Source organism: Lates calcarifer, linkage group LG11 (assembly GCF_001640805.2).
Source record: "Lates calcarifer isolate ASB-BC8 linkage group LG11, TLL_Latcal_v3, whole genome shotgun sequence".
Taxonomy (NCBI): Eukaryota; Metazoa; Chordata; class Actinopteri; family Centropomidae; genus Lates; species Lates calcarifer.
The window spans coordinates 7,361,893-7,374,435 of NC_066843.1; the positions used below are offsets into that span (position 1 = coordinate 7,361,893).

General features: G+C 40.7%; 5 protein-coding genes across 6 annotated transcripts; 2 read left to right on the top strand and 3 right to left on the bottom strand.

The window, feature by feature from the left end:
• The first annotated feature begins 363 nt into the window (after positions 1 to 363).
• On the top strand, positions 364 to 1,266 carry LOC108902978 (hemoglobin subunit alpha-A-like). Its single transcript, XM_018705046.2, is given in 4 exon segments — positions 364 to 532; positions 631 to 781; positions 783 to 836; positions 1,025 to 1,266. Coding segments are annotated over 4 exon segments (429 nt in total). The 5' UTR covers positions 364 to 437; the 3' UTR covers positions 1,154 to 1,266.
• Positions 1,267 to 1,598: 332 nt separating this feature from the next.
• LOC108902972 (hemoglobin subunit beta-2) lies at positions 1,599 to 3,681 on the top strand. The gene is made up of 3 exons (XM_018705038.2): positions 1,599 to 3,071; positions 3,164 to 3,386; positions 3,464 to 3,681. The coding sequence occupies exons 1-3, from the start codon at positions 2,980 to 2,982 to the stop codon at positions 3,590 to 3,592; spliced, it is 444 nt and encodes a 147-aa protein (XP_018560554.1). The 5' UTR covers positions 1,599 to 2,979; the 3' UTR covers positions 3,593 to 3,681.
• A 1,008-nt stretch (positions 3,682 to 4,689) lies between these two features.
• LOC108902977 (hemoglobin subunit alpha-1) lies at positions 4,690 to 8,391 on the bottom strand. 2 transcript variants are annotated; one of them, XM_051074034.1, is made up of 4 exons: positions 8,250 to 8,391; positions 5,994 to 6,093; positions 5,692 to 5,899; positions 4,690 to 4,905 (listed from the first exon to the last, which is right to left on the bottom strand). In XM_051074034.1, the coding sequence occupies exons 1-4, from the start codon at positions 8,341 to 8,343 to the stop codon at positions 4,777 to 4,779; spliced, it is 531 nt and encodes a 176-aa protein (XP_050929991.1). In that variant the 5' UTR covers positions 8,344 to 8,391; the 3' UTR covers positions 4,690 to 4,776. The 2 variants fall into 2 exon arrangements, with proteins under 2 accessions (XP_050929991.1, XP_018560561.1); XM_018705045.2 differs by lacking the exon at positions 8,250 to 8,391 and having other exon boundaries at positions 5,994 to 6,397.
• Positions 8,392 to 8,727: 336 nt separating this feature from the next.
• On the bottom strand, positions 8,728 to 10,210 carry LOC108902970 (hemoglobin cathodic subunit beta). The gene is made up of 3 exons (XM_018705036.2): positions 9,853 to 10,210; positions 9,032 to 9,254; positions 8,728 to 8,918 (listed from the first exon to the last, which is right to left on the bottom strand). Exons 1-3 carry the CDS (start codon positions 9,942 to 9,944, stop codon positions 8,790 to 8,792), a joined length of 444 nt encoding a protein of 147 aa, XP_018560552.1. The 5' UTR covers positions 9,945 to 10,210; the 3' UTR covers positions 8,728 to 8,789.
• Positions 10,211 to 11,363: 1,153 nt separating this feature from the next.
• On the bottom strand, positions 11,364 to 12,384 carry LOC108902968 (hemoglobin subunit beta-A). The gene is made up of 3 exons (XM_018705034.2): positions 12,214 to 12,384; positions 11,707 to 11,929; positions 11,364 to 11,611 (listed from the first exon to the last, which is right to left on the bottom strand). Exons 1-3 carry the CDS (start codon positions 12,303 to 12,305, stop codon positions 11,480 to 11,482), a joined length of 447 nt encoding a protein of 148 aa, XP_018560550.1. The 5' UTR covers positions 12,306 to 12,384; the 3' UTR covers positions 11,364 to 11,479.
• Positions 12,385 to 12,543: the final 159 nt, after the last annotated feature.

Here is a 12,543-nt window from a genome sequence, read left to right on the forward strand (position 1 = left end):
CATTCAACTCATCTCAAGAAGAGATGACCTCATATTTATACCTACATTGTAAAGTATTAAACTGTATATTCAAAGATGAATTAACTTGAAATTAACAACTCTTACATATTTACACTGAGTTAACTGGAAGTTACTGAATTCCTGTATCATGTTTTAAATTATTTGCAGACAAATTCAAACCCACTATATTTTAGATTATGTAAAATAAATGACTCATTAAAAATATTTAGAAAAGGGAGTGGTTAGTTTTATCTCAAAAACCTCTCTTGGAAACTTCTGGCATTATCTTCCACAAAGGTGTGGTTTGGATTGATACAGGGGTGTGGTGCAGTTTGGTTTGATATATAAAAAAAAGACCGTTACACATCAACTTCACTAGCGTCGTCAAATCAGAATATTTTTTCTTTCAGTTGAGAAAACTTGAAGAAAAGTCAGACATGAGTCTCTCTGGAAAAGACAGGGCCGTGGTGAGGGCTTTTTGGGACAAGGTGAGCCCCAAGGCCAGCGACCTCGGAGCTGAGGCTCTGGGCAGGTAAGCTTTCTTTCGTGTCACTGTCTAAAATTAAAATGATGCTATAACTAATGGCTTAAAATGAATTAATTGTTACTTATTTGATCCCTGTTTGGCAGGATGCTGACTGTATACCCGCAGACCAAGACCTACTTTTCGCACTGGGCGGATTTGGGTGCTGACTCCGCACAGGTGAAAAAGCATGGCGCAACCATCATGGCAGCTGTTGGAGAGGCCGTCGGAAAGGACGACCTTGTGGCTGCTGTCTCCAAAACTCAGCGAGCTGCATGCCTTCAAGCTCAGAGTGGATCCTGCCAACTTCAGGGTAAGGAGTGATCATTGCAGCAGTAGACCCAACTAAATGTATCATCATCAGCCGAGAGCCAAGTGCTGTAAATATGTTGCAAAAATACTGAACGTTTGCCTTATCAGAAAGAACATGTGAGTTTATGTCATAGTGATTCCCCCTTGCTGCTGGCCTCCATTTATATGTGTTTTCTTGAACAACCGCAGATCCTGGCCCACAACATCATCCTAACTATGGCCATGTACTTCCCTGGAGACTTCACTCCAGAGGTCCATGTCTCAGTTGACAAGTTCCTGCAGAACCTGGCCTGGGCTCTGTCTGAGAGATACCGCTAAACCCTATCGATTCAGGGGGCATCGACTGCACACACGCGGCATGTCATCCACAAGATCCCTTTTAAAACTGGAAGGGTTTGTTGAATAAATCGAATAAATGTGAAATGTCCAGATCTCCTCTTTATTGTCTCTTCTTCAGCCCTTACACCACCCACCCCGTCTCTGTAGCCTATATACATTATATTTATACATTTTAAATGATAACAATAATATGACATATTATTTGAAAATTTTGTTTCTTTCATGGTAGCAGAATTTTATTGGAGTTATAATTCAAAAGTAATTATATTTTCAAAATACATTTTAATTGTTATTAAATGTCATAATTAATTAATAAAACCATATAATGACTTTAACCACTCATCAATCTTGCAAATGACGCTGTGATGCTATTTAATATATGTAGCCTCTTTTATAAATAGGCATACATACAAATAAAATGAATACTGTTCCATTTCGTGAAATGGTTTGGTCTCTTAGGAAACAGTGGTGTAGATATGTTATTGGTAGGAAAACGGACCGAGGCGCTGACTGCTCCTGCCAGTGTCCGGGTCACCGGTTGACCGGGGCGACGCCCTGACACAAATCCGACCTGTGAAGCCTCTCATCCCGCTGAGCCGACCGGGGCCCGATCAGGCTGCGAGAGGCGAAGCAGACGGAGCTGTCCGAGGTGCTGACCCCGGTCAGCTTCACCTATTTTTTGTCCGTGACTAAGCGTCTAACCACTGAACAGGCTACACCTGTAATTAAAATGGCTCAAATCATCTCTTAGCTTTTTCTTATGTATTAAGTTCCAACAATTCAACTTCACTGTGAGCAATTCACTGTGTGTTTTTTCTCTGTCCTTGTGTCCACATCGGACCAGCATGGGGAATAATAAGACACCATTATGTTACGATTACAAAGTCCATTTCAGGGAACACACACTAAACAATAACAGACTTTTACGTCTTAATGTACGAGGGATGTTTTCCATGCAGCTACACAGCTGTGACACATACATAACATTATCAGCTGGGCGAGCAAGGAGAAAGTATTAGGATTTGTAACAATACATGACGTTTCTTTTCAACTTATGGATGATTACTATGGCGTTATAAGGCAATTACAGATAGTGTCTTCTTTGTAGGGTCCACTGCAATCTGCACCCATAGCACTTTGTGATAATCACGTCTAGGCAGATACCTGTGAGCGCCCTCTAGTGAATTTATTGCTTCTTTACGAGAGCACGAGTTTGGATGATAAACAAACCACGTGACCATTTATTCAATTCATTATTAACTTATTATCTATAGCAAACAGATTAAGCACAGAGACTACAAACACCTCATATTTAGATAGAGATTCTACTGGTGGATGATATTTTCAATAGAAAGCTGCTATGATTTCATCTAAATTAAAGCTAAATCAGAATACTATAGTAGCCTATATTGCAGAGTTTGTTGTGAAACTAAAGGGAAGAGTATGTAGTATGTATGTAGTATGTAGTATGCTAAAAGTATGAAAGTATGTTGCAGAACTGTCTGCTTATGTATCTTGTTTTGACTGCACATTTACGAGCAGTATATGCTGTATTTTCTTAATATAATTACAGACCACAATCAGTAAGAGGCTTTTGTCCCTCAGTTTCAGACACAATCTGAGCAGTGCAGATTTGTCCTTTCCTTATCACCCGTGATAAACCCGTGAAGCAGTATCTGGCCAGCCCAATGCCTCTCTCTATCCAATCGCATGTTTCAGGGAGGAGTGAAACCGATGTTTTAAAAGTTGCATCTAGCACTGACCCATAGCAGACTGGCTCCTGAAACAAATCTAGACCTGTCAAAATGGTTGAATGGACTGACTTCGAACGCGCCACCATCCAGAACATCTTCGGAATTATGGACTATGAGGTCGTGGGTCCTGCTGCTCTTTCCAGGTGACACATCTTTTCTGATTTTAAGTTGCGCATTAACGCTGACATTTTTTTTCTAAACTGCAAGTTATACATGGTCTTACCTGTTTCCTCAGGTGCCTGGTTGTCTACCCCTGGACTCAGAGGTACTTCGGCGGCTTTGGAAACCTCTACAACGCCGCTGCCATCGCTTCAAATCCGATGGTGGCAGCTCACGGAAAAGTTGTCCTTCACGGTCTGGACCGGGCTGTGAGGAACATGGACAACATCAAAGGGACATATGCAGAGCTGAGCGTGCTGCACTCCGAGAAACTGCACGTGGACCCAGACAACTTCAAGGTAACAAATGCGATTGGAACTGTTTGCCACATTTCCTGAAACGCCTCACCCCTCATGTTGTGTTCTTTGTGTTGCAGCTGCTGGCAGACTGCCTGACCATCGTGGTTGCCGCTAGGATGGGTAAAGACTTCACTGGTGAGGTCCAGGCAGCTTTCCAGAAGTTCCTGTCCGTGGTGGTGTCCTCTCTGGGGAGGCAGTACCACTAGAGGGCTGCAACAAAAGATAACGATCATTTGTTTAAAAGCTCTTTTTAAAATTATGCATCGAAATTATAAATAAACAAACAATAAGCGTACTTAACATGCTGTTTGTTTTTTTCAGTCTGTTCTTATGGTCGTATGAAAACGTGGTGAAACTGATAAAGTGAAAGTCATGTTTACGTCGATATATTTACGTAGGTTCTGTGGCGAAGGTTCTGGATCCATTCAAAATTCCACACCACAGTATCAAAAATAACATTCAAGTAAAGTTCACTTCAGTTGTGTATATTAGTAATATCAGCATACATAGTAAAAAATGCAAAGACTCGGTGTGCAGTGTCGAATTTCAAAATGTTATTATGCATAATTAATATATTAGATTATTGTAACAGCTCCATCTGGAATATAATGAGATAAAGTTAAAATATACACAAGTTGTGTGTGCGTGTGTGTTGTGTGTTTAAATCTTTGCATATGGATGTAAGCATCACACACAGAGCCACCCACACCCACCCACCCAAATGCATAATAATAATAATAATAATAATAATAATAATAACATGTGATATATGTGTGTGTGATCATACTGTATAATGTGTACTTTCAGAGACTTCAGAGACGTTATAAGGAGAGGACTCTTTGGTGTATAATGCTGATAATGTTAATGAAGTCAAATTTTGAATGAATCGTGATATTGCAACCAACTAAATAGCACTGAACATACAGTAGAACATATAGAGTACGTTACACTATATATAATAGTGTATATAATAGTGTATTTGTTGTTGTAAGATAGTAGGAATATATATATATATAGAATTCTTTAAATTTCTGCATTACTTCTGGCAGAGTTAAATAGATTTGTTTAACCTTGTTTCATAAGTAATTACGATGCCTCTTTGGAAGTTACCAAAACCCCTGTGCTCCTTGAATTCTTATGTCGATCTGTCCACGGTTTATTCTGCCTCTCGTCCAGTGTCAGATCGAGGAACAAATGTCGAAATAATCGCTGACACTTGTAGTTTAAATTTCACTTTCATTCAGTTGAGGCCTGACTGGAAATCTGCACAAGAGAAATTCACTCAACCACACAAACAACCACGACAGTTTGATTTGCATTTGATTTATTATTCGTATAAGACAGAGTATCGAAGCCCATGCTGCTGTCCGTCATCCGCTCCTGTTGCAGTTTATCGGTATTTCTCAGACAGGGCACGAGCCAGGGCACCCAGGAACTTGTCCATGGCCACGTGGACCTCAGGGGTGAAGTCGGCGGGGAACATGATGGCCATGACCACAATCAAGTTGTGGGCGAGAATCTGTCAAAAGGGGATACGTTTCTGAAGATACAGACTTCGTGATGACCGTACATTACAGGAGGACTTACAGACAGAGGCACACACTTTGCAAACTGATTGACGCTCAAACCAACATCTAATGTCCACCACTAACGTCCAGCTTCCAGTTTTTCATCTTCCATCCCCTCACACAAATCACTTGGTGGAAACTACTGTGAACTACTGCATCTAAATCCATCCTTAAATTCGTCCGCCATGTAAACGCCACCTTCAGTACCATGGATAGAGACCGTGAAGACGCATGGAGCAGCCGTGCAGATATACACTGTTCTGAGAACAGCCTGCAGGTTACTGGTACCAGGGGTCCAGACCGACATTAGACCATTTTATCTGATGGTCTAATGATAAATGGCGCCGTACAGGTCTAATGCAGAGACCTGTACGGCGCCAGGTCTCTGCATTAGAAGCCAAACACAAGGTTGTAGTTTACAGAACCGTTAAATATATATATAAATATAAATATAAATATAAATATAAATATAAATATAAATATAAACGTAATTCGGTCCAACACATTGGGTTTTCAATGGATGAAGCAGTGACTGGCGGTAAAGAGCTGACTTTGTGTGTGGGGATGTTTGTATCCATAATGGACAAACAGAGTAGGGCTGGTGGCCCTTTTATGCACAGTTTTAAGATTTTTGGACAGTGTAGGAGGACAACCAATCCCTGTTCACCACGTGTAGATCTAAGCACCATCAGTTTGAGAAACCAAACCCTGTGTTGATCATAATCAACGACATCTACCTTGAAGTTGGCAGGGTCCACTCTCAGGGTGAAGGCATGCAGCTCACTGAGGGTCAAGAGGCCACCGGACAGGTCGTCGATTTTGGAGACAGCATCAGCAACTCCGCTCATCACGGTCTTTCCGTGCTTCTTCACCGGAGCAGAGCTGGGGCTCAGGTCCTTCCAGTGGGAGAAGTAAGTCTTGGTCTGCGGGTACACCGCCAGCATCCTGGGTGATAAATGTGAAGAGGTGAAAACACGAGTAAGCAACTTGACAGCAATTCTAGGAGAAGGTATATCAGTCAACCCGGGGTCATAATTACCTGGACAGAGCGTCAGTGCCGATGTCCTCCGCCTTTCCAGACATTTTGGCCCAGAAGCCCTTGACTATATCCTTGTCCTTAGCAGAGAGACTCATCTTGCCTGTTGATTGATTTGTTGAAGTTGACTAATGCGCTCTGCCCAAACCGTGGAGAGTTTTATATCCTATATGAGGTGGTCCGGGGTGGTATGGGCGCACCACCACCCCACCTCCGAGATAGGCTGGGTGGCGTTTGGACGGGATCCAAATGATACGTTGCAGTTGGCATGCGATAAACACACAGACAAAACCTCTCACGATTACCCTAAAAGACTTTTATGAAATACACGACGAAACCAAGTTAAAGTTAGTTACCCCCACGGGCTCCTGTGTGCAAACGGTTTCAGATTTGTGCCAACCTGGAAATCAGCTTTGTGAGCTTTTGGCCCTTTGAAAGTACTAGATTTCTATAAATAACTTTCAATTTGGACTGATTCCAAAATTTCTTAACTTTTATCCGCAGATGAAATGAAATCCAAACTTATTTTGCCTCTGATTTTATGGCCGTTTATCTTCAGTAATGGCAGACTTTTCCTTTTTCCCCACAATAAAAGCTTTTAGTTGGTTCATTGCTTACAGCCATTTCACCAAAATATAACACTGTACATTAAACGACTTGGTCAGAATCTAAGTATATGACAAACATAAAAGTTTAATCTATTCAGTGTAAGCATCTGAGAATTCATTCATACTGATTTAAAATCTAGGCTCTGCAATCAATTAATATTAAAGGATTTTCTTATCAGCTGATACCAAAATGATGAATGGGGTCACTTGCGGTAAAGTTTGCTGCCAACACATGGTGTGTTTCCTGTGGCTTATCTAAATAAGTGCTGGTGCCTTCAAAGGGTGGATCTGCTTGGAGGGCAAGAGCAAGATAATGTTTTAAGAGTGTGCAGTGACTTTGCTAATACAAACTTCAGTATAACTGGTATTCTCTGTGTGGTTGAAATTGCAGTTACTGTCAATTTCATTCAACTGCACCCAGGTGTCTGATATTTGTTCAGTGGACTCATTTTCTTTAAGCAACCACTGGGTCATGATGATTGATCCACAACTCCAAATGGCTTTTGTAATGTAATGCTAATAGATAAGAGCTAGTCATTAAAAAAAAAAAACATTAAAAATTTCAAGTCCTTTTCTAAGTGCTTCTTGCCTTGAAAAAACTACAAAACGGTCATTTTATGTAATAATTATTATTATTTTACTGGGTAAAAATGTAGGCCTACTTCCCTTTTCCATAGACTTGTATAACATGCAAAAACTTTTCATGTGTCGAAAAATTAAGAAATCCTCTCATGTTAATGGTTTTCTCTCAATCAATTTCCCCTGATAACAAAAGTCTGACTTCTTTACTATATAACGTTAGTACTCTGGGCAGTAACCCAGCCAAACCCTACGCAGAGATTTAGATGTTGGCACGATCCGCGAGAATTCAAAACATCGGGTTATGACTTGATATAACCGCCAAACTGATCAGCAGGTGCTACAATACAAAGGCTAAGACTATAAACGGCTAAAGTTAGATTAGTAATGTTTACTCATACCGTTAAAAGTTTATATGAGTGATGTTTTACAATAAAACAGAAAAATATTGTGAATTCTAACTAGTTCAGACACATAATGCTGATGCTGATAGTTTGTATCATTTATTCATCATTCAGTATCTATACTGCTTATCCCTTAATAGTCGCAGCGGTGGGTGCCGGAGCCAATCCCAGCTGACATTGGGCGAGAGGCGGGTGTATACCCTGTACGGATGGCCAGTCCATTTCCATTTGTATATAATGCCCTGTTTTTTTTCTCTCTCTCTTTAAGATACGCAGGTACTTGTAATCTATGTGAGAAAGAATGATTTGTATGTTAGCACTGTTCAGTGTTAAACCCCCACGGATCATAAGAGTAAGCGCAGGCTACTTGGCCTCATTTGACAGTGTTGGACCGCCCTCTAGTGGGCCTGCAAGCGTCCGTCTCTTTTCCACCTGCAGCTGCAGCTGTTAGCGGCCACAGTGAGCTGTCCGAGGCTCCTCCTTCATTGACCGTGCATATATGAATAGCCACCGCCAGAGGGTAGCCAATGACTGGCCATGATTATTAAGTAATAACACCATACCCTGCTTGTGTCCCTCTGCAGCTCCTTTGGTATTGTGTTTTTTTGTTTTTTTCTTACATACTGCCCTCTTATCGTTTCCCCAAGACAAAAGAACTCTGAACCCACCTTTTGTCTCCTGCTTCTTCTGTTGCCCTCCTGGCATGGTGGAAGGCTCCATATGGACTAAAAAAAAAGAATGGAAAAGTTGGAAGAAATTCATTAGAAAAGATAAACAACTCAAGTACACTGTTCCTTCTTGTGAAAGTGAATTAAACCAAAGGTTTCAGTGCTGATATTGCAGACAGTCATTTAGGAACATGTTATCCATTAATGTAAAGTATAGGTGTGTTTGGATGTCACTGATCCTGTATTGATACCTAATTGTGGTGAGGACAAGACAGTTCACTCCACTAGATGGCAGTGATGCAGGAGACCAGATGAGAAAGTTGGTGATCTTTGCCTTGTACAATATCTTTGCAGCACCAAATTAGGTCTATAGTCAATAGAAAATTATTTCACGGCTTCCATCATATACACCTCAGAAAAAAAATGTGCCATAAAATGTATGAACCATACAGGACACAAAGAAAAACACACAGCCAAACAGGGTTTAAATAGGAGTTTATTTATTTATTCATTTTGTCCAGCTGTGTGTTGTTGGGCTCTTCAGTAGTACTGACTGTTCATTGCATCGACCACCGCAGACAGAAACTTCTTCCAGGTCGCTTGGACCTGAGGGTCTAGTGCACTCTTGACTTTGCAGGCGATGGCAATGGTGATGCAGTCGGCCAACAGCTGCGGGCAAAACAAAAACATACATCATCAATCTATATACTGTCTGCATTGCTGAAATATTTCTTTCCTCCAGATTTGAGGAGTTAGGGTTAGGGTTAGTAAGTATTGCTTACTCTGAAGTTATCGGGATCCACGTGGAATACTTCATAGTGCAGCCGGCTCAGATAAGCGTATGTCTTCTTGATGTTATCCATGTTCTTCACTGCTTCGTCCAGTGCCTTCAGCACCACCTTGCCATGGGCTACCACTTTGGCGTTATTCAAAACAGCAGACGCGGTGAAGATGTCTCCAAATGTGCCGAAATACCGTTCGGTCCAGGGGTAGACAATCAAAACTCTGTCAGTATAAGGGATATTGTTATTTCGCATTGTAAATGCAGGGATTTTGCATGTGTGCAATAGTGCTTGTTTGTTAGACCCTGACAACCACCAGGCCATGATAGACAACAACCAGTGTTTGTTTTTTTGTTTGTTTTTCTTTTTGAGGGGGGAGGGGTGCCACCATGTTACACCACAATTCAAAAATCCTGGGATTGCCCCTGCAAATGTAAAGCTATAAAACAGTCTAACCAATCACAGTACCTGGTGCTTAAATGACCTTAGAAAACCACCAAATATTAATCAAGCATTACTGTATCTCTCTGGATTAAAACTCTTAAACTCCTAGGTATTATGCAAGATTAGTCTCTTGCAAATACAAAAGAGGATATATTATCATTATATGCAGTGTTGCAAAAAAGAAGCAACCTACAACTGAGCAAACAAGGAATCTTTTGAGAGAAATCCAAGTCAAACAAACTTTAAAAGAAATAATGTTCAAACAAGCCTCTTCGTACTTATCACTGAGGCCCATGGGCAACACCAACATCCACAAGCCTATAAACTGGCCAATATGCTTGACGATAACAATGATATGAAATTTGCTCATGCTCTACCTTGCCAAAGCGTCTGGTCCAACCTCATCGATATTGACCTTTTCCCAAATAGCTCTGATCGTGCTGCGCTCCTTTTCTGTAAACTTAACCATGACATCAGTTTGATCAGCATACAGCTAGTGTGTCGTCCACACATTAAACTGAAGAATGATCAGCTCCTCTGCTGATAAGCCAGCAGGGACTCAGACAGGGCGTCTGATTTCAGTACACACTAAGGGATGATGATGATGACGATTATTAGAGAAGCTGTCAGAATCAGAACCATGTTAAAAATACACCTGATCCATCTAGTGAAACGCTGACATCAAAAATGTTGTTTGTTTTTTTTTAACTTTCCCATTTCCCTTACCTGCTGTACCCACTAGTCACTTGCCAGAAGCTGTAAAACTTAGATTATGCTAAGCCCTCATTATCTGAACATTCAGGCTCCCTCCACCCAAATAAATTATCTACAGTCCCACTTAATAAGCTATCACCAAATTTCGGCGTCATGCAGCATCTGACATTCTTGTCCTTGAGTGACCTACATGCCACTAATTTTGTTTTTAAACCACAGAAATAAACAATTGTCAAATGTTTCCTTGCCTGCCACTTTATGTATCAAATGCCAAAAAACAATGACAAGGCTTCTGTAATAGATAGCACAGCACATCCCTATGAAACTGTCCTTGAAAAAGACATGACTGGATTTCTCATGTATCTATGACAAACAGAATAAACAGCAGAACAGGTGTATAATAACATATGCAGTACAGCCACTATGTTTTCAGAGGGCTCTAATGAAACAAAATCTAATGTTTGTTTCATGACATCTGACCATTTTTTGATATTTTACCACACCTGTTCAGACCAATAGTAGCTGTGCTTTCAAAAAAGACAGAAGAAAAAATATGAAATAGCAACTTTCTTCCTTGAAAATGAAGTCATACTATTGTAGATGTTAATTCAGTTTAACATCAAAACACCTGCTTCTCATTATATGCATGGACTACACCAAGTGCTCACACAAAGCGATATAGGCCTAGAGAAGTTCATTGTTTTCATTGATGGGATTTGACGTTAGGGAGATTTTCCTCCAGTAACATGGATAGATGAGCTAAGTTCATATACATTGTTATAACAAGTCGATAGGGAAACACAACATTGAGGTAAAATACATGAAATTTTGATTTTAAAAATAACCTTCTTTTGAAGTTTTTACAAATGTTCACTCCCAGGTGTTTATTTTGTTGAGATTTTATTGATGGGTTTGGCTTCAGTTACACACAGTAACTATAAGACTACAAGTCAACAAAATGTCTTTAAATTTACATTGAATAATAATAAGCTGTTGTTATCTGGATTGTTAAACCTTTGACTTGAACCTATGACTGAATTGAGAGACTGGACGCTCCAGTACTAAACTCTGTCACCTTACAGAGATGTTGGTATTTGCGTGTAGGATGTTTTTTGTTTTTTTAAATTCATCAATTTTTTCATGAGATCAAATGATCACATACAAACACAAATGATGCATTAAATTTGAGTTTTATTTCATTGAACAGCTACAAGGCAGGTCATGGGACATTTCTGAAGCACTTGTAGGACTGTTGCACATTATTTGACTGTGCTAAGAGTCTCCAGACTCTTAGTGGTACTGTCTGCCCAGGGCAGAGACGACCACAGCCAGGAACTTCTGCCAGGCCTCCTGGACATCAGCGGTGAACACAGAGGGGCCAAACTTGGCAGCCACACACACACTGATGACCTCAGCAAGAACCTAAAACGAGGAAAACAACAGATATGGATTGCCTGAAGGGAACTAATCACTCAGATCCACTCATGAAAGAGGAGATCAGCAGATCGGTCACATACCCTGAAGTTATCAGGATCCACATGGAGCTTCTCAGAGTGCATCACACTCAGCCTGGTGTAAGTGTTCTTGATGTCGTCCATGTTCTTCACGGCATTTTCCAGCCCACCCATCACCGTCTTACCGTGCTGGGCCACCTTGGCGTTTCCGAGGATGGCGGCGTTGGTGGACAGGTTGCCAAATGATGCGAAGTGTCTCTGGGTCCATGGATATACAATCAGAAGCCTGGAATGACACGAGTCATAAGGACACGTGAGTAAAGGTTCCCAAAGGGACAACAAAACAACGAGCCACTATAATAACAAGGAAGGTATACAAAGTTCCACGAAAACTAACATAAGATTAAGAATAAGAATAAGAATCAGCTGAGGTTTTTGAACAAATAGATACATTTTTTCAAGTTCATGGATTAATACATTTAAACTCAACTAAAAAACATATATTACAATAATATTACATAACACGTAGTACATCTGTATCTGTGAATCGAAATGAATATACAGGTTTACCTGGCCAGAGCCTGGGGTCCAATTTCACCCACGTCGATACTGCTCCACAGGGAGGTGATGGCAGCGCGCTCAGCATCTGTCCACTTTACCATGTTGACGGTGTGAAAGTGTCCTGCGACTTTTGTCAACTTATACCTCACTGATCACAAGCCTTGTTTCTGAAAACTAATGCGTGAGATTTCAAATTTATTCAGTACCAACACTCCACCTCTCAGCCCAGGACGCCTCTGATTGGACAACGTTCATTTGCGTAGGCAAATTGGCAACGATCGGTGCCAATGAAGCAGCATGACGTTATTTGGATTAAAATTGTTTTTTTTAAAAAAAAAA

What these genes read in the sequence shown, in the direction of transcription:
- LOC108902968 (XM_018705034.2), bottom strand. Translation starts at nt 12,305, where the DNA reads ATGGTAAAGTGGACAGATGCTGAGCGCGCTGCCATCACCTCCCTGTGG. An exon ending in GGACCCCAGGCTCTGGCCAG is followed by an intron (nt 11,930 to 12,213) that starts GTAAACCTGTAT and finishes GTGTCATTCCAG; the next exon opens with GCTTCTGATTGTATATCCAT. An exon ending in TGGATCCTGATAACTTCAGG is followed by an intron (nt 11,612 to 11,706) that starts GTATGTGACCGA and finishes TCCTCGTTTTAG; the next exon opens with GTTCTTGCTGAGGTCATCAG.
- LOC108902977 (XM_051074034.1), bottom strand. Translation starts at nt 8,343, where the DNA reads ATGAATTTCTTCCAACTTTTCCATTCTTTTTTTTTAGTCCATATGGAG. An exon ending in GAAGAAGCAGGAGACAAAAG is followed by an intron (nt 6,094 to 8,249) that starts GTGGGTTCAGAG and finishes ATCAATCAACAG; the next exon opens with GCAAGATGAGTCTCTCTGCT. An exon ending in TGGACCCTGCCAACTTCAAG is followed by an intron (nt 4,906 to 5,691) that starts GTAGATGTCGTT and finishes CCCTTTTGACAG; the next exon opens with ATTCTCGCCCACAACTTGAT.
- LOC108902972 (XM_018705038.2), top strand. Translation starts at nt 2,980, where the DNA reads ATGGTTGAATGGACTGACTTCGAACGCGCCACCATCCAGAACATCTTC. An exon ending in GGTCCTGCTGCTCTTTCCAG is followed by an intron (nt 3,072 to 3,163) that starts GTGACACATCTT and finishes CTGTTTCCTCAG; the next exon opens with GTGCCTGGTTGTCTACCCCT. An exon ending in TGGACCCAGACAACTTCAAG is followed by an intron (nt 3,387 to 3,463) that starts GTAACAAATGCG and finishes TTTGTGTTGCAG; the next exon opens with CTGCTGGCAGACTGCCTGAC.
- LOC108902970 (XM_018705036.2), bottom strand. Translation starts at nt 9,944, where the DNA reads ATGGTTAAGTTTACAGAAAAGGAGCGCAGCACGATCAGAGCTATTTGG. An exon ending in GGACCAGACGCTTTGGCAAG is followed by an intron (nt 9,255 to 9,852) that starts GTAGAGCATGAG and finishes TTATACTGACAG; the next exon opens with AGTTTTGATTGTCTACCCCT. An exon ending in TGGATCCCGATAACTTCAGA is followed by an intron (nt 8,919 to 9,031) that starts GTAAGCAATACT and finishes TTTTGCCCGCAG; the next exon opens with CTGTTGGCCGACTGCATCAC.